This window comes from Artemia franciscana, chromosome 5 (genome assembly GCF_032884065.1).
Source record: "Artemia franciscana chromosome 5, ASM3288406v1, whole genome shotgun sequence".
Taxonomy (NCBI): Eukaryota; Metazoa; Arthropoda; class Branchiopoda; order Anostraca; family Artemiidae; genus Artemia; species Artemia franciscana.
This window is the reverse complement of record NC_088867.1, coordinates 30,929,440-30,956,360: the sequence shown is the minus strand read 5'-3', so window position 1 is coordinate 30,956,360 and position 26,921 is coordinate 30,929,440. Positions and strand designations below refer to the sequence as shown.

General features: G+C 36.9%; 1 protein-coding gene across 2 annotated transcripts in view; it reads left to right on the top strand.

The window, feature by feature from the left end:
* LOC136027254 (probable ATP-dependent RNA helicase DHX35) overlaps positions 1 to 26,921 on the top strand; it is a gene marked incomplete at its 3' end in the record, with an annotated part of 77,794 nt that overhangs the window by 13,620 nt on the left and 37,253 nt on the right. For both annotated transcript variants that reach the window (XM_065704326.1, XM_065704325.1), the window contains 5 exon segments: positions 5,390 to 5,604; positions 12,945 to 13,124; positions 13,724 to 13,864; positions 17,979 to 18,144; positions 22,392 to 22,553. In XM_065704326.1, the coding sequence (XP_065560398.1) occupies positions 5,390 to 5,604; positions 12,945 to 13,124; positions 13,724 to 13,864; positions 17,979 to 18,144; positions 22,392 to 22,553 (864 nt within the window).

Below are 26,921 nucleotides of genomic sequence, written 5' to 3'. Positions count from 1 at the left end.
CTCAATATATTGCCTGAGCAGCTTGTTTTTGTGCTCTATTCTCGAGTGCCTTCTCGAAAAAGGGCAGGGAGAGTCAAAGGCAGATGATAATTTTTCAACAAATACAGTAGCCATTGCGTCTGAGTCTGTTTCTTCATAAAATGCGTTCCAATTGGTACAAGCTAATGTGGATCTCAAGTTTTTTTTAAAGATTTAAGTTAATAGTCCTTCTTACTTTTATATTCATATTTGATTTTCCACGGTTAATCAAGAATTCACCAAACAGGATAAAGAGATGCGAAGCATTAGTTAAGATGATGTAACTCGAATGCAGACTAAAATTCGTAAATATGTTATCTATAACTCAAGCAGACTGTTCACCAATACGTGTTGGAATTCTTAGTGTTGGGAATAAAACTGCAGAAAAACAAGTAGTCAGTAAATCCACAAGCTGAGATCTTGAGGCTTGGGGCTCCGAGGTTCTCCAGTCCTAAATCTATGTTAAAATCTCTCACAAATATTATTTTTAAGTTCCTAAAATTCAGCCGTTGCGTAAGATCATTCAACTTACTAAAAAAACTTGAAGCGCTTGATCCGGAGGCCGATACAAGAGGCATAGCAGTAGTTTCTCTTTACGAGACATAATTTCTACAATCAAGAATTCAAACTCAATCTCTTGATGTAAATCACTGAAATCAGCGATTTCAGGAAAATACAGATCCTGATTAATAAACAAGAGCAAGTTCACCTTTCGAATGGGTAGTCCTATTTCTAGTAACTACTCTATACCCACATATAGCAACTAAAGAACTATTACCATCACTAAGAAATGTCTCACATAGTCCTAGAATTCCAATGCAATTACTAGAAAAGAAAGTGGAGAGAAAATCAAAACTACTAACCACTCCGTGACAATTCCAAAACGTATTCTGGGTTGATTGTGACTGATCAAATGGAGAGATTTGGCCATCATTTATATAATTGCTGTGAGGAAAAGACTTCATAAAAAGAGCAGAATATTTATCACCAGCGTATCCCACCGATTTAAGTAATTCATTTAGGCCAAGTTGATTTTTCTCAAAACCATGGAGCCGGTCAGATGTTTTCTTATTTAACACTTTTCATTAAATCATGATAAAAATAAAACTTACCAAAATCAATCTGGAATGACAGGCCAATAAGCAGAAAGTGGTACCTCAGATTATTCCAAGTGTGAGAGAAGCAAGGAGGCTGCCGAAACAGATTCCAACAGTAGCGATGCAGTCATTTGGATCACCAAACTCGGAGACCCGACATCCGACCTGTTAACTGCCGAAAGAAAAATGAGCAGAGCGAGACCTTTTTTTTGCAAAACTAGAACTAAACAGAAAAGAAGGAAAACATGAAAACAATCACACAGAATAGCAAGATGCAAAAAGCACACTAAGGCAACATCCAATTAAAACTCTTTTTTCTGTTTTTTTCACTCGCTCAATTTTAATATAAATTCAAATCACTGTCGCAACTTATCTATTAATGCAAACTAAACATAACTTGACGTGAGACCACGAAGATGAAGAAGACCCTTTGATTTCCAGCCATAAGTCTGTACCTTTTTGACGGATCCTAGAAGACGTTATTTCACCTTTCGTTTTCATCTCACGTGCCTTAGTCAACAGCTCACTTCTTTCCAAGTTCAGTTCAGGGGGCAAGTCCGTACGAATAACCATACCACTCGCCTTTAGTTTACCAACGTTTGATATTACCACTTGAATCTCATTTTCAGATCCTAATGATAGAAGCACCTGTTTTTGCTTACTTTTACGTTGGTGGAAGTTAGTAATATTTGCCGAGCGAGAAGCGAAACGATAGCACTTAGATATCATTACTGGCTCAATAAAACCAAGCTTATTCCTGAAGAGGTTTTCACATTAGTTTATGGCGTTTCGTCAGATTTTTCATCCGGTGAGCCATGAATCAGCAAGTTGAGCTTTCCGTCTTTTACTTCAGAAGCGAGCAGCCGTTTTTCTAGAACTTCAGATTTAAGCTTCTGATCTTGAAGTGTAGATCCAAGTTCACATATTTGTGAATCAAGCTTCGCTGCATCACTTTTTAATGACACAACTTCCGCTGAAAACGAGTTTAATTTAATGGAAAACTCAGCCTGAAACTCTATGACCTTATCCAGTTTGTCACTAAATAATTTAACAAATTTGTCAAATGACAGCTGACTGACGTACGACGTCATTAAATACTGTAAAAACCGCGATGAAAAATTTTCAGTTTGTTCCAAAGTACATTCGCGAAAAAAAAAATTGGCACTAATCTTCAATTGGGGTAGGCCCACGCTCTCGTTGGCAATCACTTGTGAAACTGGCCCAGTGGAGCGGGAGACCTGCTAAGATTTATTCGCCACCGTACTCTTGCATCCAGTACTGAATATTATCCAGGTTATTCAAAGCCACTCTAGTTTTTTATGGCACTCGGTATCTACCAAGTGACATGTAGCGATCACAAATTCTGTCGGTCGGTCTATCGATCTGTCTGTCCCGGTTTTGCTAGTTTAGGCACTTCTAGGTAAGCTACGACGATGAAATTTGGCAGGTGTATCAGGAACCAGACCAGATTAAATTAGAAATTGATGTTTCCCCGATTCGACCATCTGAGGGGGAGAGAGGGGGACAGTTAAATCAGAAAAATGAGGTATTTTTAACTTACTAACGGGTGATCGGATGTTAATGAAATTTGATATTTAGAAGGATATCGTGTCTTAAAGCTCTCATTTCAAATCCCGACCGAATCCGTTGACATTGGGGGGAGTAGGGGAGGGGACCTGAAATCTTGGAAAACGCTTAGAGTGGAGGGATCAGGATGAAACTTGGTGGGGAAAATAAGCAGAAGTCCTGGATACGTGATTGATATAATCGGAACGGATCTACTTTATTCGGGGGATTTGGGGGGGGGGGTAATTCTGAAAAATTAGAAAAATGAGGTATTTTTAAGCTATAAAGGAGGGGTTGGATCTTGATGAAATTTCATATTTAGAAGGACTTCGTAACTCAGATCTCTTATTTTAAATCCCGACCGGATCCAGTGTCATTGGGGGGGGGGACCGGAAATCTTGGAAATTGCTTAAAGCGGAGAGATCAGGATGAAACTTGGTGGGAAGTATAAGCACAAGTCCAAGATACGTGACTGACATAACCAGACCTGATCCGCTCTCTTTGGTGGAGTTGGGGGGGGGGGGGTAATTCGGAAAAATTAGAAAAATTGAGACATTTGTAACTTACGAACGGGTGATCGGATCTTAATGAAATTTGATATTTAGAGGGATCTTGTGCTTTAGAGGTCTTATTTTAAATCCCGACCAGATCCGGTGACATTGGGGGGAGTTGGAGGCGGAAACCGGAATTCTTGGAAAACGTGAAAATTGAGGTATCTTTATCTTACGAATGGGAGATCTAATCTTAATGAAACTTGATACATAGAAAGATCTTATGTCTCAGATGCTTTACTTTCAATTCAAATTGGATCTGGGGTCATGGGGGGTTGGAGGGGGAAACAGGAATCTTGGAAAACGCTTAGAGTGGAGAGATCGGGATGAAATTTGATGGAAAGAATAAGCACAAGTTACAGATACGTGATTGACATAATTGGAACGGATCCGTTCTCTTTGGGGGAGGTAGGGGGTGCTAATTTGGAAAAAATTGAAAAATTGAGGTATTTTTAACTTTAGAACGGGTGACCGGATCTTTATGAAATTTGATATTTAGAAGGAACTCGTGTCTCAGAGCTCTTATTTCAAATCCCGACCAGATCTGTGGAAATTGGGGGGAGTTGGAGGGGGAAACCGGAAATCTTGGATAACACTTAGAGTGGAGAATTTGGGATGAAACTTGGTGAGTAGAATGAGCAAATGTCGTAGGTACGTCATTGACGTAACCGTACTGGATCCGCTCTCTTTGGGGGAGTTAGGGGGGTGGAGTTCAGTGCTTTTGCGAGTTTGGTGCTTCTGGACGTGCTAGGACGATGAAAATTTGTAGGTGTATCAGGGAGCTGCACAAATTGACTTATTAAAGTCGTTTTCCCCGATTTGACCATCTGGGGGGCTGAAGGGAGAGAAAAATTAGAAAAAATGAGATATTTATAACTTACGATTGGGTGATCGGATCTTAGATTTTGCTAGAGTTCGTACCATATGAGCTCTTGGCTCTTCCGACCTCGTCACAAGTGCTATATGAGCTCTTAGCTCTTGTTTTTTCACTAATGAATTCGCAAATGTATTTGTTTTCACTTTAATGTATTTGTCTTTATCAAACATATTTTTACTTCAATGTATTTGTCGGGTATACCATACAAGGATAAGACCTTCGCTAAAGCTCTTCTGTCAACAGAATCGAAAGCTTTTTCATAATCTATAAAATCGAGGACCAAAGGTCTGTGATAACTTAGACATTTCCCGATTATTAACCCAAGAGTTATAATTGGATTATCACATCCCCTACCCTTTCTAAAACCGCACTGTTCTTCTCTTTTAACTTTGTCTATAGCATGTCTCATTCTAAAAAGTATCATATTACTAAATCATTTGCTACCTACAGAGACCAGGCTAATGCTTCAATAATTACCACACTCACTCCTATCATCTTTCTTATACAGTTGTTTTCCTAAAATCGGTAGGTACTTACTTTTTCTCAAAAATCATATTCATGATCTTCAGTAACTTGTTTCTAACTTCAGAGCCACCATATTTAAGAAACTCAATTACCACAGTATCAGTACCCGAGGCCTTATTTTTTTAATTATTTTAGCACTGTCGCTAATTTTTCGTCAGAAAACAAATCTTCGTTCACATCCAAGTTATCATAAACTTTTTCATTTTCCTCTATATCTTTTCTTGCAACTCTATCTCTGTTAGTACATTCTCAAAATGCTCTGTCCATCTCTTTTTAACTCTTTCTTTATCACTAATTGTGGCCCCGTTCCTATCTTTAACTGGGACAAGTCCGTATGACTACTCCCTCTTAATTTATTAACATGCCAGTACAACATTTTACTATCAAGCCAGCTATCTGCATCTTCTAGATCCTCGGCAATTTTATCCATGGCCTCCGCTTTACACCTCTTTAGTTCATATTTAGAGTCAAGTGTTTCTTGTATTTTTGTATCATTAATGTTTTTATTTTTTTTTACTAAGTAAAATTGGTAGTGTAAGTGTTGCAGTAGTTGTGAAATTTTTTATTTTTAACTTCTTATTGTTCGTCTTTTAGGTAATCCCTAGTGAGCTCTTGTCATGTAAGAACTACCCAATATCAGCTAATTAAAGTTTTTAACTAGCTAGTTTTCTTTGCTGTTGTTTTTTTTTGTAAGTGTGCTATTGTAAAAGCACACCATTGGAAAAAAGAAATATAGATTTCTTATAATTTTTCAGAAGATGAACTTACAGAAGACCGAGAAGAAACAGTTGTAGATGAGTCCGTGAGTCACTTCGTTTATAATCCGCTACATTCCTTGGCACTTGATCAACAAAGAAAAAAACTCCCAGTTTGGCAAAATCGAGATAATATTCTCTACTTATTGCAAGAATACCAAACATTGATTGTGCTTGGGGAGACAGGAAGTGGAAAGAGTACACAAATTCCACAGGTAGCATTTCATGGTGTTACATTCAATGGCATTAAAAACCCTAGGTTTTAGTTTCTATTCTATTTTCAACTTCCATCTCTCGTCTCCAATTAGTATTACTCATTAAAATACTCTTTGGTGCATATTATAATTTCAAACAAATAACTGGCCTCAGGAGAGAAAGAGACAGGGCTCTCCAAAAACTGAAAATAGTGGTATGAAAATATACCTTTTGTGGTTTTGATTCCAATTCTTCCTATGACTGGACTGGTGTGCACTTATGCACACAAAAGTCTGACCTTCAGGGGTGCAACGGATATCAGGGAAGTTGTCCTGGGATTAAAGAGGTGTCAAAAACAAGAAAGAAGTGGATTTCAGGGCTACATTTAAAACAAGAGCTAAGAGCTCACATGGCACTTCTGACGAGGCAAGAAGAGCTAAGAGCCAAGAGCTCATATGGTATGAGCTCTAACAAAATCCTAAGAATCAATAGATTGATTTAAAAGGAAAATCAGAGGCTTAATACCGGTCAGGGTTTAAAATAAGAGCTCTGAGTCACGATGTCCTACTAAATATCAAAATTCATTAAGATCCGATAACCCTCTCGTAAGTTATAAATACCTAATTTTTTCTCTCCCTTTAGCCCCCCAGATGGTCGAATCTGGGAAAAAGACTTTATCAAGTCAATTTGTGCAGCTCCCTGACACGCCTACCAATTTTCATCGTCCTAGCACGTCCAGAAGCGCCAAATCGCTGAACCCTTCCCCCCACTCCCGCAAAGAGAGCGAGTCCAGTACGGTTACGTCAATCACGTATCAAGGACATTTGCTTATTCTATCCACCAAGCTTCATCCCGATTCCTCCACTCCAAGTATTTTCCAAGATTTCCCCTCCCAACTCCCCGCAATGTCAAAAGATCTGGCCGGGATTTGAAATAAGAGCTCTGAGACATGAATTCCTTCTAAATATCAAATTTCATTAAGATCCGATCACCTATTCGTAAGATAAAAATACCCCAATTTTTATGTTTTCCAAGAATTCCGGTTTCCCCCTCCAACTCCCCCCAATGTCACAAAATCTGGTCGGAATTTAAAATTAGAGCTTTAAAGCACAAGATTCTTCTAAATATCAAATTTCATTAAGATCTGGTCACCCTTTCGTAAGTTACAAATGCCTCAATTTTCAAAATTAAAACTCCACCAAAGAGAGCAGATCCGGTCCGGTTATGTCAGTCACGTATCTTAGACAGGTTTTTATTCTTCCCATCCAGTTTCATCCTGATCTCTCCGTTTTAAGTATTTTCTAAGATTTCCGCCCCCCCCCCCAATGACGCTGGATCCGGTTGAGATTTAAATTAAGAGATCAGAGTTACGAGGTCTTTCGAAATATTAAGTTTCATGAAGATCTGATCACTCCTTTGTAAAAATACGTCATTTTTTCTAATTTTTCAGAATTAACCCCCCCCCCCAATAGAGTGGATCCGTTCCAATTATGTAAATAAAGTATCTAAGACTTCTGCTTATTTTTTCCACCAAGTTTCATCCCGATCCCTCCAATCTAAGGGTTTCCCATGATTTTAGGTTCACCCACCCCAAACTCCCCAAATGTCACCAGATCCGGCCGGGATTTAAAATAAGAGCTTTGAGACACAATATCCTTCTAAATATCAAATTTCATTGAGATCCGATCACCCGTTCGTAAGTTAAAAGTACCTCATTTTTTCTAATTTTTCAGAATTAAGCCCCCCCCCCCCACCCCAACTACCCCAGAGAGAGCGGATCCGTTCCGGTTATTTCAATCATGTATCTAGGACATTTTCTCATTTTTCCCACCAAGTTTCATCCCGATCCCTCCACTCTAAGTGTTTTCCAAGATTTTAGGTTTCCCCCTCCCAACCTCCCCCCCCCCAATATCACCAGATCCGGTCGGGATTTAAAATAAGAGCTCTGAGACACGATATCCTTCTATATATTAAATGTCATTGAGATCCGATCACCCTTTGCTCCAGAGCAAAGTCAAAGTCATACTGACCTTCTTTTTTTACTCCAGTGGCGTGGTGCATCACGAACATGCTCCAAATGGCACAATGATCATTAAGGAATACTACCAAAAGCTTTCGTGTCGCCTTCGGTGGGCTGTAAGACAAGCAAAGGTGAGAATCGTAGCGGATTAAAAATGGAAATAAAGTATGACGAAATCAGCGGTTAGAAGACAAGCAAAAGCAAGAATCTTAACGAATCAAAAAGAAAACGATACATAACGAATTCTGCGGCTGGGAGACATGTGAGAACGAGAATTGCAACGACTTAAAAATCAAAATAATCAACAACGGAATCTGCGATTGTAAGACATGCGCCAACGACCATCACAACGTATCACAAATGAAAATGACGCACAGGGGAATCGGTGGTTAGAAGACATCGACAATGATCATAACAACGAATCGCAAACGAAAATGACGCAGAGTAATATTTGCGATTAGAAGAACTAAGCCGTTGCAGTATTTGAAGGCAACTAGCTCTAAGACTAAGCTACAAAGATGCCGCAAACTACGCAAGTGTAAATCACATGTCATTGAGTCCCTTCAACGATGCATGTCTTCACTACACAGCCCTCCATTTCCCTGAAGAAAGAGTAGCGAATAAAGGTCGTATATTTGGAGTTTACTGCTTGCATAGTCGAGTTGCATTAACACCTCCACAATTTCCAAATGAATTGGTTTGCTTGTTTTGACGATGTTGCCTACTCGCCTATAAGCTCTACAAACGAATCCGAACAGGTTTCGCTTTACCTTCATTCAACGTAAGCGAGGATCGAATCATCAATAGACGTAATATTTTTGGCTTCAAGGTAGCTGGATAAATTTATCACAGAATAAATATGGTGGCACATCCGAAACAAACCACTCAAGGAGATTTCAAACCACCATACTGCCAAATGTACTTTTTGTCCCCAAACGTACTGTTGACGAATTCCTTGCATTTACTCTTACTTACGGAATCCGCCGTGAATTGATGGATCTCTTGGAGGAAATATTGCGAGACGAAAACGTTTATGGCAAAACTTACATGAGGATACGAGAAGTGAAAGGTTGTGTAAATCTAAGTGCTACAGCACTGGGACTACAACCTCCAAACGGTAGCTCCTTTTTAGTATGCCAGATAGTGCAAAATATAGACGATTCAACCCTCCTGTATGTATTGAAGTAGCCGTTGTTCTTACGATTAACGCCAACCATAGTTTTTCGTCAAACTAAATGACAACAATGTTGTCACTCTTAAAAATATAGACCATTATGTGAGCATGCTACCAGCTCATTTTTTTTTATCCAGGATGAACGTCGGGATTTACTGTAGGTATGTTGCTTCGAATAACTTATACTTATCGTCCATATCTAAAACGATTTGAATTACTAGATCATTTATTGCTTTTAGACAAGATCACGCCAATTTGTCTGCTTGGGTTCAATGGGTTCAATTAGCTTTGCGAATCAGTTTTTTCCGTCTTATGCAAGTTTTCGTGGTAAAAGTTAAAGTTAGATTAGGTTAAATTTGAAGAGAGAGAGAGAGAGAAAATTTATTAAAAAAAAAAACATAAGAAAATACAAAAAAAGAAAATTTACCAAAGAGCCTTACGGCTTGTGCGGCCATTCTCGAAACTACAGAACAAATTAATTATCAATGGATTCCCCTAAAAAGCAAAAAAAAAGAAGCAAAAAAAAGTCAGCGCTTGAGACCCTGTACTAAAGTAATCTAATATAACAACACTTATATGGACTATTTCCCTACTTTATCTATATATAAAATAAGAAAAAAAATTCATAAACCATAAATGCCAAAACAATGGTTCCTAAGCAACCCACGAAAAGTTGGCCTATCAGTCGCTTGAACTGTAGCAGAGGGTAGGGACTCCCATATGGAAGGAAGAACATGGCGAATCAAAAATACAGACCTTGTAGACCATTCAATCAGTTTTCTAATTGCTGACCAATTCCTTGTCTGAAATTCAGGCTCATCTCTCTCAAAAACACCAACCAAACATTCAGGTGCATTTTTGTGCAATATATCCAACATAAATAGAGCCTTAAAAAAAAATTGAAAAGACCTGAAACCGGTAAAATATTAATTTCTTTATATTTATCTCAAACTGTTATACGATTATCACGATTGACAAGAACGAAACTACAAGTCTCATCTACTACTACTCCAAGATATTTTGCAGACGGTACACATGCAATACGGTAAGATCCAACGTTTAACTCCTTTAACCAAGGATAATAATCGGGCGATCTAGAAAAAATTACCCAGTGAAGTTTCTTATAATTTATCTTTAGGTGATTAACCCTCATCCACTTTTATCTTACCTTATAATATATTGCTGTACCTCTGATTTCACAAAAAAGGACTCGATCATTAAGATAAGAGGCTAACAGTTGCAGCGCATTCCCGCGAATACCTCCATTTTCTAGTTTCTTCAATCAGATCAAATGATCACAAGTATCAAACGCCTTTAGTATGTCTAGAAACACTGAACTAACTTTAAATTTATTATCTAGACCATCATTTACTGTTGTAGTAAGGAAGTGGATAGCATATTCAGTTGAATTACCTCTACGAAAACCAAACTGATTAAAAAAAAAATCCATTCTCACTCAAAAAACTATCTACTCTCACAAATATTGATTTCTCCATCACTCTTGAAAAGGTTGACAGCAGAGAAATCGATCTATAGCTATTAAAATCTTTCGGGTCACCCTGTTTAAATAATGGTACAGTTTTTGCTCTTTTAAAGGCACTTAGAAATGAACCTTCTTTAAAACAACTATTAACCAGATCAACAAAATTTTTACAAAAAATGGCAAAATCGATTTCACTATCCTGAAAGATATATAATCAGGTCCTGAAGCACTGCTCTTCATTGAAGACACTGTGTCAATCACTTCTTGATCAGTCACCTTTGTAAGCCAAATGCTCATATTACATGAAGGGTCCAGAAAATGTTTAAAAGTTCCATCCTCAGGATAAACTTCAATCGAATTCTTTATTTTACAAGCTACATTAGAAAAATGGGAAGCCGGCAAGTTGACCTGGGTCACCCAGCTGATTTAAATATGGTGTCTTACTAGCACTATTTCCAATGACTGACTTAATTGTCATCCAGGTCTTTGCTAAATTATCCTGATAGTTTTTAAATTCCTTAAAATAATATTCCTTTTTAGCCTTCCTCAGCAGTTTGTTTAAAGTTCTATTATAATTCTTATACGCTCTACTATCACTCTCACTACCACTTATCGCGCTCAATCTTCGATTAATTGAATCTACTAACTTTTACCACCAAAACTTGCATAATACCGAAAAAGCTGATTCGCGAAGCTAATTGAACCCAAGCAGGGAAAAAGGAATTCTGGACATTCACCGGTGATGCGTTCAGGGATATACACAGGCGGGGTTGGAGTGAGCTAAGCTCTTCTCAGTCTTCTAATTTTGTGTGTTTTTTTTTTCTTTTAATCTCCTATTATGTATATTTAAATTACCGGCATTTTGCAGTTTTGCACACTTAAAAGTGATGCATAGATATGACAAATTAAGTTGCTCATCTAGCACTTTCCTAGAATTGGAACTCCTACAAGGCTTTTATTCGGTATTATTAGAAAAATAATAAGAGGGACAGAGACCCCGTTCTCTCCCCTCCTCAACTCACCGCCAAATTTCTAGCGCAAAGATATGAAGGACATGTTGCACATTGATTGAACTGGAACAATGCAAGAATCTTCAATCTGTACGATTGAGAGCTAAAATAGGCTCTTAGTCTCTGAAACTACGTGCCTCTCAGCCACCCTCTCCTAACGAAGTGTTTAATAGAAAAGTAGGCACATGAAACTTTAGTTGAACAAGATCATGCAAGGATTTCCATTAAACGTGACTGGAGGCACAAACTAGGCCTGTAGACCCTCTAGTAATAACTTTTCAGCAGAAAGTTAGGTGGGTTCTTTTTCACAGGTGGGCTTTAAACTTATTGGGAAGCACCTCGAACCAATGGGACTTCAGAAGGGTACTTTTCAAAGGCCTGCTTCCTTAGAGCCTTAATATAACCTGTAGTCTTTGCACGTATTGCTGCAGTTTTATAAACAACAAGTATTGTTGGTTTTACGGATTAGGTTTTACGTTTTGGGGCAAAGTAATCCATTCATTGTGCATTTTCAAATGCATCAATACTGGTTGGGCAGAAAGAATAAAGTTAATTTTAAACTGAAATGTCGCATTTTGAGATAGTTTTTAAAGAAATTGTAACCATTTCTTAAAGAAAAACTTGTTATTGGGTGATACTGCTTTCAAAATTTTAAGGGGTTGACAACTACAGCGTTTAATCAATTGAAAATGAACTATACCAAAAGTGCTTTTTACCGTGACACTTTTGTCGGTGAAGCTGACCAAAAGTGCATGCATCACTTCCTATTACTTAGGCAACATAAGTATAGTTAAACTTTGCCTACCCTACAAATTGCACATTCCTTGAGCAAGACAGGAGAATGGGAAGGTGGGTTTCGTTGCTCAATTTGTTTTTGAGCATAGGTTTCATGAGTTTTCTATGGTGTTTTGGTCTAGATAGTGAACATGGGCTTTTTATGTATTTCATTTTCACCTATAGACGAAACTTTAGTTTCATAGAATTCAAAAGTTGAAGAAAAAAAATTCAGAAGTAAAGTGGGATAGGTGGGACCTTTGAACAGACTACACACATAATATCTTGAAGGTCTACCTATCTAGCACAAAGAAGGTCTACCCAAATATTTTTGAATTTAACCTGAAAATAAAAGATGGATGAACTGGGTTCACAATAACTGAAGAAATGGGATCTGGATCGTTCCATTACCCCAAATTTAAAAGGATATAAACAATTTTGTATTATCACTGCATGCAGTTCACGCATACAAACACATACTAAGTGCAAAGGGGATGCCCAGAATCTTAATCTAGGAGGCAAGAAGGCAGAATTCTTCGTGTGATGGGAGAATGTATCGTTTTATTTTTGTTGTTTTTCCCTTTTTGTGTACATTTTACGTATTTTGACGGGGGCACTCCCCGTGATTGCGTTGCTGTGATTTTTAGTGGGATGCTCACCATTGGCTATATTTTCTCTCCGTTTTTTCTAATAGGTTGTAGACTATTGAGTCTCGTTTTTCCTTCGCCCTGAAGGGACTAATGACTGAATGAGTTTAATAATTGGTTAACTGAAAATGACCACAATAATCTCTGTCCAGAACGTGTTTAAATTGAGTTTTCTAAAACTATTTTTCTAACACAACTTGTGGATGATTTCTGCATTTAGCTGGTAATATTAAAATAAAACAATCATTTTAGTACATATATGAAGCAGGATGGTGTAAAGATGGGGTGATTGCCATTACTGAGCCTCGGCGGGTGGCAGCCAAGTCCCTAGCGAACAGAGTTGCTGAAGAGAAAGGAGTTATAGCTGGTGATCTTGTCGGTTATTCTGTCCGTTTTGACGAGTGTACATCAGCAGAGAGAACAAAAATTAAGGTAAAACTACTGGCTAAATCTGCAAGCTATCGCTTTATGTAGTTCTAATCTATGATTTACTGCTCAAAACCATTCACTGTCTCTCTCTCCCCTCTCTCTCTCTCCTCTCTCTCTCTCTCTCCTCTCTCTCCTCTCTCTCCTCCCTCTCTCCTTCTCTGGAGGCCTTGGATAAATTTGCCGAAGATGAAGCAGACGGTATATTAATAAAGTTTTGTACTGACTTGTTAACGAATTGAGAGGGAATTGTCAAGCTGCACTTATCCCAGTTAAAGGTAGGAACGGGGCCACGAGTCTTTTGGTCATACCTTTTTAGCAAATTGTTCGAGATAGTTTTCAGGCTGCAACATTTTACCTAACAAGAAAGACTGCATATTAACGGCAAACGGTTTATATAATTTTAACCAAAATCTTTAAATACGACCCTTGCATCCAACGGACGCAGTTTGCTGTAAGTGAAACTTCCTAAAATTACTTTGCAGAAAAAAGGCTTTTGTTTTCATTTAATGTCTTTCAGCAAATAAATAATGCCATATCTTTCATTCAAATTTGTTAATTTATTTAGTGTGTTGCAAATACATAAATAAAAAATATCATTTTAGTACATGACAGAAGGTATGCTTTTGAGAGAAATCCTGTATGACCCAGTATTGAAGCCATACAAGTTTATAATGGTTGATGAAGTTCACGAGCGAACGCTCTTGACTGACCTTGTTCTTGGATTGCTGAAGAAAATTATGAAGGTAAATATTTATTGCATTTTACAGCTTGCTAAATTTGTTTCCTTTATAGCTTTTTCGGTGTAATAAAAACTGACCTTGCAAGAGGTGTCATTGATTTTACTATCACTATAAAGCAGCTTTATTTCGGTTATACTTGGGGGGGGTAAACAAGTTTTTATTGATTACTTTTGTCCGCTAAAGCCTTAAAAGGGTGGATTCCCTCCAAGTCAAGTCATAAACTATTAATTTGCAAAGTTCTTAGTTTCACTGGAAGTGTCTCAATGTAAAAAACACTAAGAAAAGGTATATTTCACAGTAGCTGGTATCTTTCTGTCATCCGAAGAAATATTGTATCTTGCAACCTTTTCAGTTAAACAGAAAAATATTAGTTAATATAATATCACTAAACTTATATAAATAAACTGACATTACTTAACATGTTCTTCCACATACAGCACAAAGTAACAGTTGATTTTCCGTAGGAAATTGTTCCCTAGAGCTTGCCCATGTGGTAAAGACAGATGACTCTGGCGTCTAAATTTGTATTATATTGCTTGTGACTTGTTACTGGCCTAGACTTATTAGAAGTTTCATAAATTCATTCCTTGGGGTAAAAAATATGAAATTATCTGATATGGAATTTACTTACTTAGGCAGGGAGGATGGGGTGCATAGGCAGGGAATAGGGCTCATGATGAATTAGGAAGCTGTCAAGTCTTGTTTAGGTTAGGAAGGTGTTAATAATAAAATGGTAGTCGCTCATTTTATGACTAAAATGTGCAGGATATTAGTCATAGTAATATATGCCCCTGTAGAACCGACTGATGGATATAGTAGTGACTCAGATGAACTTTACTCATAGCTACAGGAACAAATAGATAGGGTCCCAGGTGAAACTAGACCTACGTTGCCTGAGCAACGTGAAGTGTTGCGGCAACCTTTGTCCGACTTCGCCGAATAAAGTGTTGCGAGAGCAACACTTTGGTTTTGTTTCTTTGCTATCGGTTAAACGCTGAAGTTGTCAGCCTATCGAAGCTTTTAAAACGTTATTTTCAAAGAAGAACGCGATCAGTAATTACATGATCAAAGGCTATTCCTCAGCGTTGAAAAAACAACAATAACAAAAGAATATCGAAAGAAGGGACTAAATTGACTTTGCAGCCAGTTGAACTTTATCCTTTTCAATCGTATACATCGTGATGGATCAAGACTTGGAAACATATCTTGTGTAATCTAGTTGGTATTATAAAGCTATCCGTAACTTTTCAGGATCAAAATACCATAGATGACACTATTAATTATTACGAAACTGCCTCGTTGTTTTACGTTATCGTTTGCACCCGTTGCGTAAACACTTAATTCCAGGTTACAATGAGTATGGGTAGGCTACACCAACTAGCAAAAGTTACAAACCCCTCTTCACTAAAGATGATTGTAGCCTAACAGACGATTATTACTTACAAGTCCCCTACATGTCTTACCACTGGAACCAACTCGGTCTTACCATCAAATGCACTGGAAACAAATAATAGGTAAACCAAATAGCAAAATTTGCAAACCCCTCACTGCCAAAAATGAGTATGAGCTAACAGTCGACCTTTCCTTACAATTCCCCTACATGTCTCACAATTGGTATCGCTTATTTTTTGTTTCAGTGTGTACCCTACTACTGAAGTTGTCAACCCCTTGAACTTTTAAACTAGTATATCTCATGAAGGAATTTTTGTACCAAAAAATGGATAACCTATACTTTGATCAGCTCATCAAGAGCTATCGATTGCCGTTGAAAAAAAAATTATATCTGTCTTAGTTCAAAGTTGATTTTTTTTTGCCGTAGGCCAACTTTCTAACGTCACCACTTAGAAAGGAGCAAAGGATAAGCTCCAATTTCTTTAGCAATGACAGAACTTTTAAAGTTTAAGAGTTACATCTGATAACATCTCTCTACCTAAATCCCAAGTCCGAAAAAAACAAATGATAAACCCAGCCAAAATCACGGCAGCACTTTCGGACCTGTGGGAAAATGCCGCTTTTTTGCTTCTGTAAATTTTTCTATTTATCACTCAAAGAAGATATATTGGCTGTGGGGCTGGGTAACTGCCGCATATATTTAACTCTTATAGATTTTAGTCTATCTTCAATTTGAAAGTGGTGCCTGCCTGCTTGCCTGCTAGAACGGAGCTTTCCACTCGAAAGCAGAAACATGGTTTGATGAACCGAAAGCTTGGCTTTACAACTTCAGATACTCCTCTCTGACATAGGCTACATAACGCCACTTCACTTCGCACACTATAGGCTCTGGCTCGTGGACAAGCAAAAACCATCCTTTTTGGCCCCAGGCAAGAGTTCTGCGGAGCTTTCCAAAATGTAATGCCATATTCATCAATCCGGCCTGAGGTCCACACTTTCCGTAAAAACCGCACAGGTTAGACCCTTACCAATTTCCAGGAATAAGCCGACATCGGCGGCATAGGAAAAAAAAAAAAAAAAAAAAAAACGGGACAAAACCAAAGTGTTGCTCTCGCTTTAGTGGACCTTCCTGTTTAATAGAAGCGTTTTTAATCAGAACTGAATGTTGTTTTTAATCCGGACTGTTCGGTTGATTGCTTTCTTGTATTATGTTTTATTAAATACACATGTTGCAAGCATTTAGCAATTTGAAAAGTGTGCTTTTTGAAACAGGTAAATCTAACATAAAAGAAAATAGATAGCATGCAATGTCTCCTACAATCCCTAAATTTTGAGACACTGTGTGGAAGTTGCTGTGCCCATAAAGAAAGGCCGAATCTCAAGTTTTGTTTATCGAAGGGAATGATACATTCCTATGACATTAGAATTTAAATGAATATAAATTATTAATTAATTTTGGCCAGCTTTTTGGAGTAAATGCTCCCGTGTTTGCGCCCAAAGCTATTCCTTCCAGATTACTACTATAGCTAATACTGCTAATAGCTCATCGCGCTAAAATTTCACCCGAGACAAATTTAACTGTACACGCCCGTCTTCCTCTCCATTCGATTTAGAATTTTAGTCCTAGTTCCATACAATGACGTTCCCGATTCCTTTAAATCTTTTCTTGTTAACTCTTCCCATCCCGTTCAAGAACGACCTATTTTTTGTGTTTTTTTTTTCACCTTAGCTAGATTGCTGAAAAGTCCAATTTTGTTTGGCTGAAAAGTCCAACTGTTCTCCTTTCATAATTTCTGATCTAGCCATCTTAACTGTTCTTTCATTATAGACTTAAACAGCGGCATTGACCATTTTTTCGAGCGACTAATTTTTTTTTTCGAAGTTGCTCAAGCAAAAATTTAAAACTATATCCCTAGACAATTCTTCTGGAAAACATCTAGTGTACAACTTTCTCAAACTTTCGAAGCAACCAAGTTTGGTAGCCCTTCTGAGCTACCGTCAGCGCCATCGTGAAATCTAATATTCCACCCTTGATTCCAAGGCATATGTTCGTTTGTCTTTTTTCAGCTGCGGTGAATGTCCTGTGCCTTGGCTGTTCTATTATTCATGTCTTCAATGGCTCCAGCTTCCTTACAAAAATTCAAGATTAAATTAAACTATCCGCTCTGTGAATTTTTGGCTTCTGAGTATTAATTTTCAAGCATACTCTAAGAACCTTCCAAAATCGATTCATATCACCTATACTATATTTTGGATTTCCATAATACTCAGCAGACTCGAACTGGTCTGATCTCACTTTGATTCATTTTGATTTCGTTTGGTCAGATTCATTTTGATTCCTAATTTTAATCATATCATTAAATTGAAACCTAGAATAAACAGGCCCAGTATCAGAATAGTTACTCGTTAATGTGGAGTTTAGACCAAACTAAACGCAGAGAAAATTTTGTCAATTCAAGACATTATATTTTCAGTCATACGGGTTCGTAAACATATACGGATGGTAAAGTTCCTGAAATGAATTCGAATAACAAGTTAAGTTATTGGCTATTGCATGACCAAATACCGTATAACCAATTTCGTTTTTCTTGTAGATTCCAAATATGTGGCGCATTATAGGGACTTCCGTCTGAAACTTGGGAACTGCCCCTGGTTATTATTTCTGGTCGACCATATTTCCCTGTTCATTTTGTTTTGCCTTCATATTCTTTTTTGAATTTTATAGCAAAGGCGTGACTTAAAATTGGTAATATCTTCAGCTACAGTGGATGCTGATCATCTTTGTAACTACTTTGATCTGAGTCAAGAAGCCGACAGTGAAGCAAAGCCTACAGCTTCTGTTATTAGCATTTCTGGCATATTACACCCAGTTGAGATTCATTATTTGAAAGGTAGCTTTTTCTTCTTCCTCTTTTACGTCATGAAATAACCATTCTTTTTTTAAAGCGCAGAAGAAGGTGTTTTCTCTAACTCAAATAGCTGTAGTGTCGCGCCAGTGTGGTTTTTAGGGATGAGTCTACAGTCCAAATTAGGGTACGGTATGTTGTTTTCAAGTTTTTACCCCTTTCAAAATATTGATTGCTCACGAACTTGGAAGATTCCTGGGTTTGGCAAATAGAACTTTTAAAAATATATTGACAGTCCAAATTATTGTTTTAGAATGTTATATAATTTAATGCTTTATTTGAAAAGGATTTCCAAATTTGGATTTTGAAAGGATTTTGGCTATCATGGGCTAAAATTGTATTTCAATTAAAAAAAAAATAGCAGTGAAAACATATTTAGCTTCATTTGGTGGCCAAAATTCCTGTTCCCCACCTTAGTTCTCAGATAAACTTATCTGGAAGAAAGGTGGGAGAAAAGAATTTTGCCAATAAATGAAGCTATACTGTTCTCTTTTCGTGGCATAGTTAGCTATATCATCCTGAATCCTCCACCTTCAGTTAGTGTAACTTAGTTTTTATTTTGTGCTTGTGGCACTCGAAAAGATTATGGTATATTTGCATGAAAAATCTGTTGTTACTTATCTCTTTTCATTATAAACAAACAACAAGACTTGAAGCCGGAATAAATAAAGTTTAAAAACAAACATCATTGTTAACTGAGATTTACTAAAAAACCCAGATAGGGAACTAGGCTCTAATGCTAAATTGATGTAGAGAAGTTGATAGTAAGTGTCTTCAAAACATGATAATTATCAGAATACCACTGACAGCTTTCTTTCTAATCTATTATTTTGTTTAGCCGCAAGAGGCAATGCCGTCAGTATAATCTGTTTGAGCATTACATTTATTGGCAGTTTTCTGTTATCTCGTTAGCTTTGTTTCCCTACGTATGTGTCATAATGCAATGAGGGCGAATATTCTGCAAAATGTTATCGCATAGTTTGGGGAACCAGAGTAAGACCTGTTTTTTTAACCTATTGAAGGTCATACAATATATATTAACGAATTGGTAGACATATTAGAGAAATCCTTTTGCGGAAAATTATAATTTTTTATTTATTTATTTTGGCTATTAACGGAAGTGTGCTTTATTGTACAGTGAATTTTCTTGTTCGATATGTTTCAGGTTTATATCCCTGTTTTACTATTACTCGTGGCGTTTTATATTAACCAAACAGTTGTTCTTCTTTATTAATTTGCTTCCTTTTTTTCTCTAGGCTTTATTTCAATTTGTTTCTAAAGGAATGTGAGTCCGCTGGTACTAAATTTGACCTAAGTTTCCAAGATAGCACCTAAGAATGTGTTCCGTAAAATTTTCTGAAAAAAAAATTTGGATCTGAAACTGTGCTTTGTTCCCTTTTTTGATCAAGAAAGACGAAATCCGTATTTAAAAAAGAAATGTATCATCAGTGGAAAGGGACATTCAACTCAAATTAATCATGCAAGATGAATTCCTGTTATTTTGTTGCTGTTGTGTTTCTTTTGTCTTTTTTTTGGTTAATTTTGATAAGTTTTATTCATAAATAGACACATAACACTAATCCCCTCAAAAGGCCCGTAAAATATGAGAGGGGGTGTTGCACACATTATTTAACAACTAAGTGAGCATCGAATAAAAAGTCAGAAATTGGAGAAAAAATGACGAACGCCCAAGGATAAAAACTACCCAGCAAAAATTTTACATGATCCTATCTATCGTGGATACACCTACCCCAAGGAAAAGAAAAGAAAAATAAAATCAATCAGAAACCAAAAACTTAAAAAAGAAAAAAAAAATTGAACGGCGTCAAGCGAGTGATACCGTGTAGTCGCTTTTGGTAAAATATATATTGAGGATTTTTCTACTGAATGCCGGAAGTCTTCCCATCTTTGGTCATTTCTATTTGTCCCTTGTTAGTAATTATCAAAGGATTTTTTTTTATTTCTATTGTTTTTTTTATTTTTTTCTTGATTTTACTCTCTCTTTTTCTGGGCTCTGCCCAGCTTTTTTTGTGGCGGGATATAAATACAATGATGATGATGCTAATATACCAAATACCAAACAATAAGACCCGCAGTGCAAGGATTTGAATCTGACCTTACAGACGGAATACAGTCGGAAATATAACCTTATTTTAGGGAGACTATAATGAGACTAATCAGATACAAAGACGGAGAAATACCAAGGGCCCCCGGGAGATCCCTAGTGACCTTAAAAAAGGTGCCCTTCAAAGAATATACGGTGATTATAGATCAAGTAATAGTTTAATCGCCAAATAATTAGCTTCCTGATTAACATTTCTTGCTGTATCATAAACCATAGAAAGCGGTTTTAGAAGGCAAGAAAAAAATGACGTACAAATAATTATTCGTACATCCCCTTTTCCTTGTCTGATTATAATCAGACAATAATAGACATGACGCTGGGTTAAGCAGTAATAGAGGAATTTTAAAATGAACTCCTCTTGAAAATACCAATGTCTCTCCATACCTCCATTTTAGTAAGATTCATAGTGTTTAAAAGATATAGTGTTGTCAAGAAAATGCTCAGGATTTAGATTTAACGATCGTTAGAAGGTTTCCGATCCAACACTGTTCTAGTGTCGGTAACACTGGCTGTATCTATGCAGTTCAGAAGGGAAAAAGAACACCCCAACGCTATTCAAGGTGACCTTGCTAGGTGACTTAGTACAAAGGCTTCTTATGGTAAAATAATACAAGAAGCAAACCATATCCAGGTTTTACTGTATGAAAGAAATGGATGTTATATTAATTATTAATTAAACAAAACCAGTCGATAAAACCCCGTTCCCTCCCAACATTTTGGCTAGTGACGCCTCTGATAACAATTTTCAATACTGGGCATCTAAGAAAAAAAGACAAAATAAATATATGTAAGTGCCAAAACCAAGATGAAAAGTTATCAATCAAAATAAATATCAACAAATCAAGATAAACAATGACAGACCACAAACTTATACATTTATGTGAAGAATTTATTCTTATACGAGTTTCATCCGACACTTTGGCTAAAAATTGACCATGGTCCGACCAAACCTTTATAGGGCGAGGAGTCTTCCGTAATTCACGAAGCTGTTTAATTCTTTTTTGGACAAAAGAACCTTGTTTTGTCAGCTTACTTTTAGCTGCGAACACTTACCGAGTAAAATCCCTGCTGGCAAACTGACTTGTGACGGGGGCAATTTTTGTATTTTGACTTTGAAGGACAGGTAAAAGGAACTGATTATCTGTATAGATAGAGTTCTTCTCTACCATACCTTCTTCCTTAGCAATTGTAATTTCAAGCAAATCTTCTTGAAAGTACATTCTGTAGTTTTTGTAGTGACTTTTCTAAAAGGAAATTTCAAAGTTATGTTATATTAAGGAGAAATAGTATTATAAACTCGACGCAGTTTTTCTTCACTGGCTCATTCAAGAGCTCTACGATCTTTCAGTTTGTCTGGCATGATGCGGGGAATATCCTTCATTAGGTTAGATATGTAACTCCCTGTTTCTTCTAGTTCATTCTTTTTTATCTCCTTTAGAGCTCCTGCTGCTGTGATAGTTTTAGCTGGGGTATTAAACTACATCTAGCTTGACACTGGTTGGCATGTTCAGGAGAGAGTTTTAAAATATCAGGGGATTGTCGTTTCTTTCCAAAATGTTGACTTACCCTCCTTATCAGTCCTATACAAGCGTCTTTACAGTGCTCATCCCAGTTATCAATATCATCATTAACTATGTTAAGCTCAAAGCAAGTCTAATAGGAACAAACTTGATATCTTGCTTAGATTCTCTGGTTTCTGTTGTCTTAGTAACCACCAGTGGGAACAAGGGGTAGCCCTAAACGATGTTATGACAGAACAGCACCTATATTTGACATTCTTGATAATGACGTGGTGGGTAATTGTAAAACCAAAATTAATGAATCGAAAAGCTCCCGAAGTACCGTGGAATTTATTCTGGCTTGGTAGGCTCATCCCTTTTCAGAACTTCATTTAATAGGCTAATATTGTTAATCGTAAACTTAGTAGTTCTAAGTGTAAGAAAATACTAAGCTATTGATAAAACCAAACCAGTTTCGTAATAATTGTTCCTATCAATCCAAGCACTTAAAACTTCATAGGTGAAGAGCTAGCTTGTATGTTTGTAGAGATCAAATAAAGTGTTCGAAGCTCTTGTTTGCCAAAAATTGTTCTTTTCTTTTGTTTCAGATCCTCTGCCTGATTATATCAAAGCTGCTGTTGAAACTGTGGTTGAAATTCATAAAAAAGAGCCCCCTGGAGATATTCTGGTATTTTTGACTGGTCAAGAAGAGGTCAAAATCGCCGTGGAGCTTCTTACTGACTGGGCCGATAGCCTTAAACGCTCTTACGGTAATTTTGTTTTCGAGGTGTCTCCTTGCCACTTTGGTGACCAAAAGGCATTAAGTTAAAAGATAAATCTACCAGGACGAAAGTCGTTTCACACTTGGGTATTGGAAGCTTATTCATCTGAGTATTTTTACTTGCAGGGAAATGACAAACAGTGTCTTTGGAAATTGGTAAAGTATGTTTAGACAACTTTTAAGCATTTTGCTAACCAATTGAAATACTTGGATGTGCATTGTGCAAATCGATTAACGTTTCTAGTTTAGCAGACTGGAACTAGGTCTTAGTAACTTTAAAATTCTTCTACTCCTGCTAGATCTCCAAGAAATACATCACTATTATGGAAATTTGTAGCTTAACGTTCATTTAGAACTCCATTGGATTTGTTAAAGAAGGATGCAGTGTGGCATTCCGGAATTCTAGGGTGTAGGAGGGATATTCTAGGAGGAATTAGGTTTTTTCACTTAGAAAGAGGAATTAGATGTTTTATTTTGTTTTATACTTGAATAATGTACATCCGAAGCAAGGGAGGGTGAAGTTTGTAGCCCAATTACTTGTAAAAGGCATATGTAACGTGTCCAAACTTATATTACTTGCCCTGGCAAGGCAGAGCAGGGAATGTTCAACTTTGATACAAACTAATGCACTTCTCATGTTTATGATTCTTAATTTCATCTGATTTGACCAGGCACAGATGATGATTCTACTGCGGTTTAGAGTTTTTGGAGCTGGAGGTTTTTCAAAACATAGTTTTCTTCGAGAAGTGACTTTCGGAAAAGTTTATTATTGTTAGTAGTAGCAGTAGTAGAACAATTTTATTGAAAATAATCATTTTTTATGTAATAGCACAACAAAAGCAGAGCTTGTGAGGATGTGCTAAAACAAAACAAAAAGAAAAAGAATATGGAGCACGAGACCATTTACCGAAACCAATATAAAAATAAACAACGAAACGCTACAATATAAGTATAAAACCCCAAAACAACACATACAAAATACAGAAAAATAACCCACTTGAAAATATAATTAATCTGTTTCGAAAGCATACCTACCGAGCTATTTTTTTTTTGTTGTTTTGAGGTTTTATACTTATATTGTAGCGTTTCGTTGTTTACTTTTATGTTGGTTTCGGTAAATGGTCTCGTCCTCGTGGTCTCGTGCTCAATAAAAATATAAGGTTGAATAAGAGAAAAAATATAACAACCGTAAGATATTTGGGGGTGAATAAGGGAAAAAATACAACAACCGTAAAATATTTGGGGAGGAAAATATGTTTTAATTTACTCATCATGCCTAGGTTACGTGACAGTATTTTAGAAATCGACTTCACATGGTCCTTAAATGATAGGGTTTCATCAACGTTAATTCCGCATTACTTGGTGAACCGTGTACGTTTGATAATTCCCCGCTCTGATATCAATTCAGTGATCCAAGGATAAAAATTCAGAGATCTAGAAAAAATAAAAAATTTGACTTACCTATATTCAGGGTTAGGTAATCGATTTTTAGACATGTCCATATTTTGGTCATTGCTGCATTTAATGTTGACATAAGCAGTTGTTCCGTAAGGGCAACACACATCAGCGTTGTGTAATCCGTAAATTAGGGCACAGTGACCTGTGTTTTACTCGGACCATTATCAACAAAATCTGTAATTCTGGGTAGGGCATTAACAAAATTAGGCAGATCATTAATAAAAATTAAAAATAGAGTACGACCCAATATGGAACCTTGGGGAGCCCCACAACTAAAACAATTTTTACGAGACGGAATTCCATGTAAATGAACATACTGCTATCTATTCTGAAGATAATTACGAAGCAAACTTAACGTTGCGCTCCTTAGTCCGTAAAATTCACATTTTCTTAATAATATACGATGGTCAACAGTGTCAAACGCCTTAAACAAATCCAAGAACACACCAGCTACCCTAAGTTTATCATCAAGCGCTTCATTGATTACCGAAGTAATAAACGAAATCGCCATTTCTGTTGTTCTACCTTTCCTGAAACCGAATTGATTTGGATGTACAAGTTTATGTTGTTCCAGATGCTCATATATTCTATAATTAATACATTTTTCTAGAACACGGGAAATCAAACAGTTCGTGGTAACGAACTGTAGTAAGGAGCGATCCGGCTCAATAGTAACCAAAACTCTAAAAAATTGAATTTTGATATCAATAGCTACATCAAAAGAATCGTATTTTAATGTTGATTTTAAATATATAAGTTTCATCAAGTTTAGTCTTACCCATCAAAAGTTACGAGCCTGAGAAAATTTGCCTTATTTAGGAAAAGAGGGGGAAACACCCCCTAAAAGTCGTAGGATCTTAACGAAAATGACATCATCAAATTCAGCGTATCAGAGAACCCTACTGTAGAAATTTGTATCTACAAAAATGTGGAATTTTGTATTTTTCTTTTCCCCTGGGGTCATCGTATTGACCAAGTGGTCCTAGAATGTCGCAAGAGGGCTCATTCTAACGGAATTGAAAAGTTCGAGTGCCCTTTTTAAGTGACCGAAAAAATTGGAGGGCATCTAAGCCACCTCCCACGCTCATTTTTTTCCCAAAGTCAACGGATCAAAATTTTGAGATAGCCATTTTGTTCAGCATAGTCGAAAATCATGATAACTATGTCTTTGGGGATGACTTATTCCCCCACAGTCCCTGGGGGAGGGGCTGCAAGTTACAAACTTCGACCAGTGTTTACATATAATAATGGTTATTGGGAAGTGTACAGACGTTTTCAGGGGGATTTTTTTGGTTTTGGGGGTAGGTTTGAGGGGAGGGGGCTATGTGGGAGGATCTTTCCTTGGAGAAATATGTCATGGGGGAAGAAAAATTCAATGAAAAGGGCGCAGGTCGCAGAACGAATCTGGTCACGTTAGAAAAAAACGTCAAATTCAGAGCTTAATATACAATGCTGGGTGTTCGGAGCCTCTCTATTATGGAGTATAATTTGAAAATAACACAACTATACGAGCGATAAAACATATATACCACAACCACAACTCAACTAACGAAAGAACTGCTAAGAGATAAAACACAACTATAAAGCGAAAACAGGTGAAAACTAACGGGAAAATAAACGAACTAAGAGGTGGAAGGGGCCCAGAGAAAAAATATAATCCTTTTCGAATTTTGATTTTAAATATATAAGTTTCATCAAATTTGGTCTTTGTCATCAAAAGTTACGAGCCTGAGAAAATTTGTCTTATTTTGGAAAATAGGGGAAAAAACCCCCTAAAAGTCACACAATCTTAACGAAAGTCACACCATCGCATTCGGCGTATCAGAGAACCCTATAGCAAAATTTTCAAACTCCGATCTACAAAAATGTGGAATTTCGTATTTTTTGTCAGAAGACAAACCACGGGTGCGTGTTTATTTGTTTGTTTGTTTTTTTTTTGTTTTTTTTCCCCAGGGGTCATCGTATCGACCAAGTGATCCTAGAATGTTGCAAGAGGGTTCATTCTAACGGAAATAAAAAGTTCTAGTGCCCTTTTTAAGTCACCAAAAAAATTGGAGGGCACCTAGGCCCCCTCCCACGCTAATTTTTTCTCCAAAGTCAACAGATCAAAATTTTGAGATAGCCATTTTGTTCCGCATAGTCAAAAACCATAATAACTATGTCTTTGGGAATGACTTACTCCCCCACAGTCCCTGGGGGAGGGGCTGCAAGTTACAAACTTCGACCAGTATTTACGTGTAATAATGGTTATTGGGAAGTGTACAGTCGTTTTCAGGGGATTTTTTTGGTTTTGGGGGTGGGGTTGAGGAGAGGGGGCTATGTGGGAGGATCTTTCCCTGGAGAAATATGTCATCGGGGAACAGAAATTCAATGAAAAGGGCGCAGGATTTTCTAAAATTACTATAAAAAAAAAATGAAAAAATAAACATGGAAAAGTTTTTTCCATTGAAAGCAAGGAGTAGCATTGAAACTTAAAACTAACAGAGATTATTACGCATATGAGGGGTTCTAAAAATACTTTAGCATAAAGAGCGAGGTATTCAGGAGGAGATAAATACCTCGCTCTTTATGCTATAGTATTTTTAGTAATTTCAACTATTTATTCTACGGCCTTTCTGATTCAGGGGTCATTCTTAAAGAATCGGCACAAAACTTACGATTTAGTGTAAAGAGCGAGGTATTAACGAGGCTACAAACCCCCTCATATACATAATAAAAATTTAAGAATATAAAAGTTTGTTACGTAAGTTAATTCTTAAGTTACGAATATTTTTTACTAATAAAAGAATTATAGTTGCCTTTTTGAGTAACCGAAAAATTGCATGGCAACTAGGCCTACTTCCCCATCCCTTATTTCTCAAAATCGTCTGATCAGAACTAAGAGAAAGCCATTTAGCCA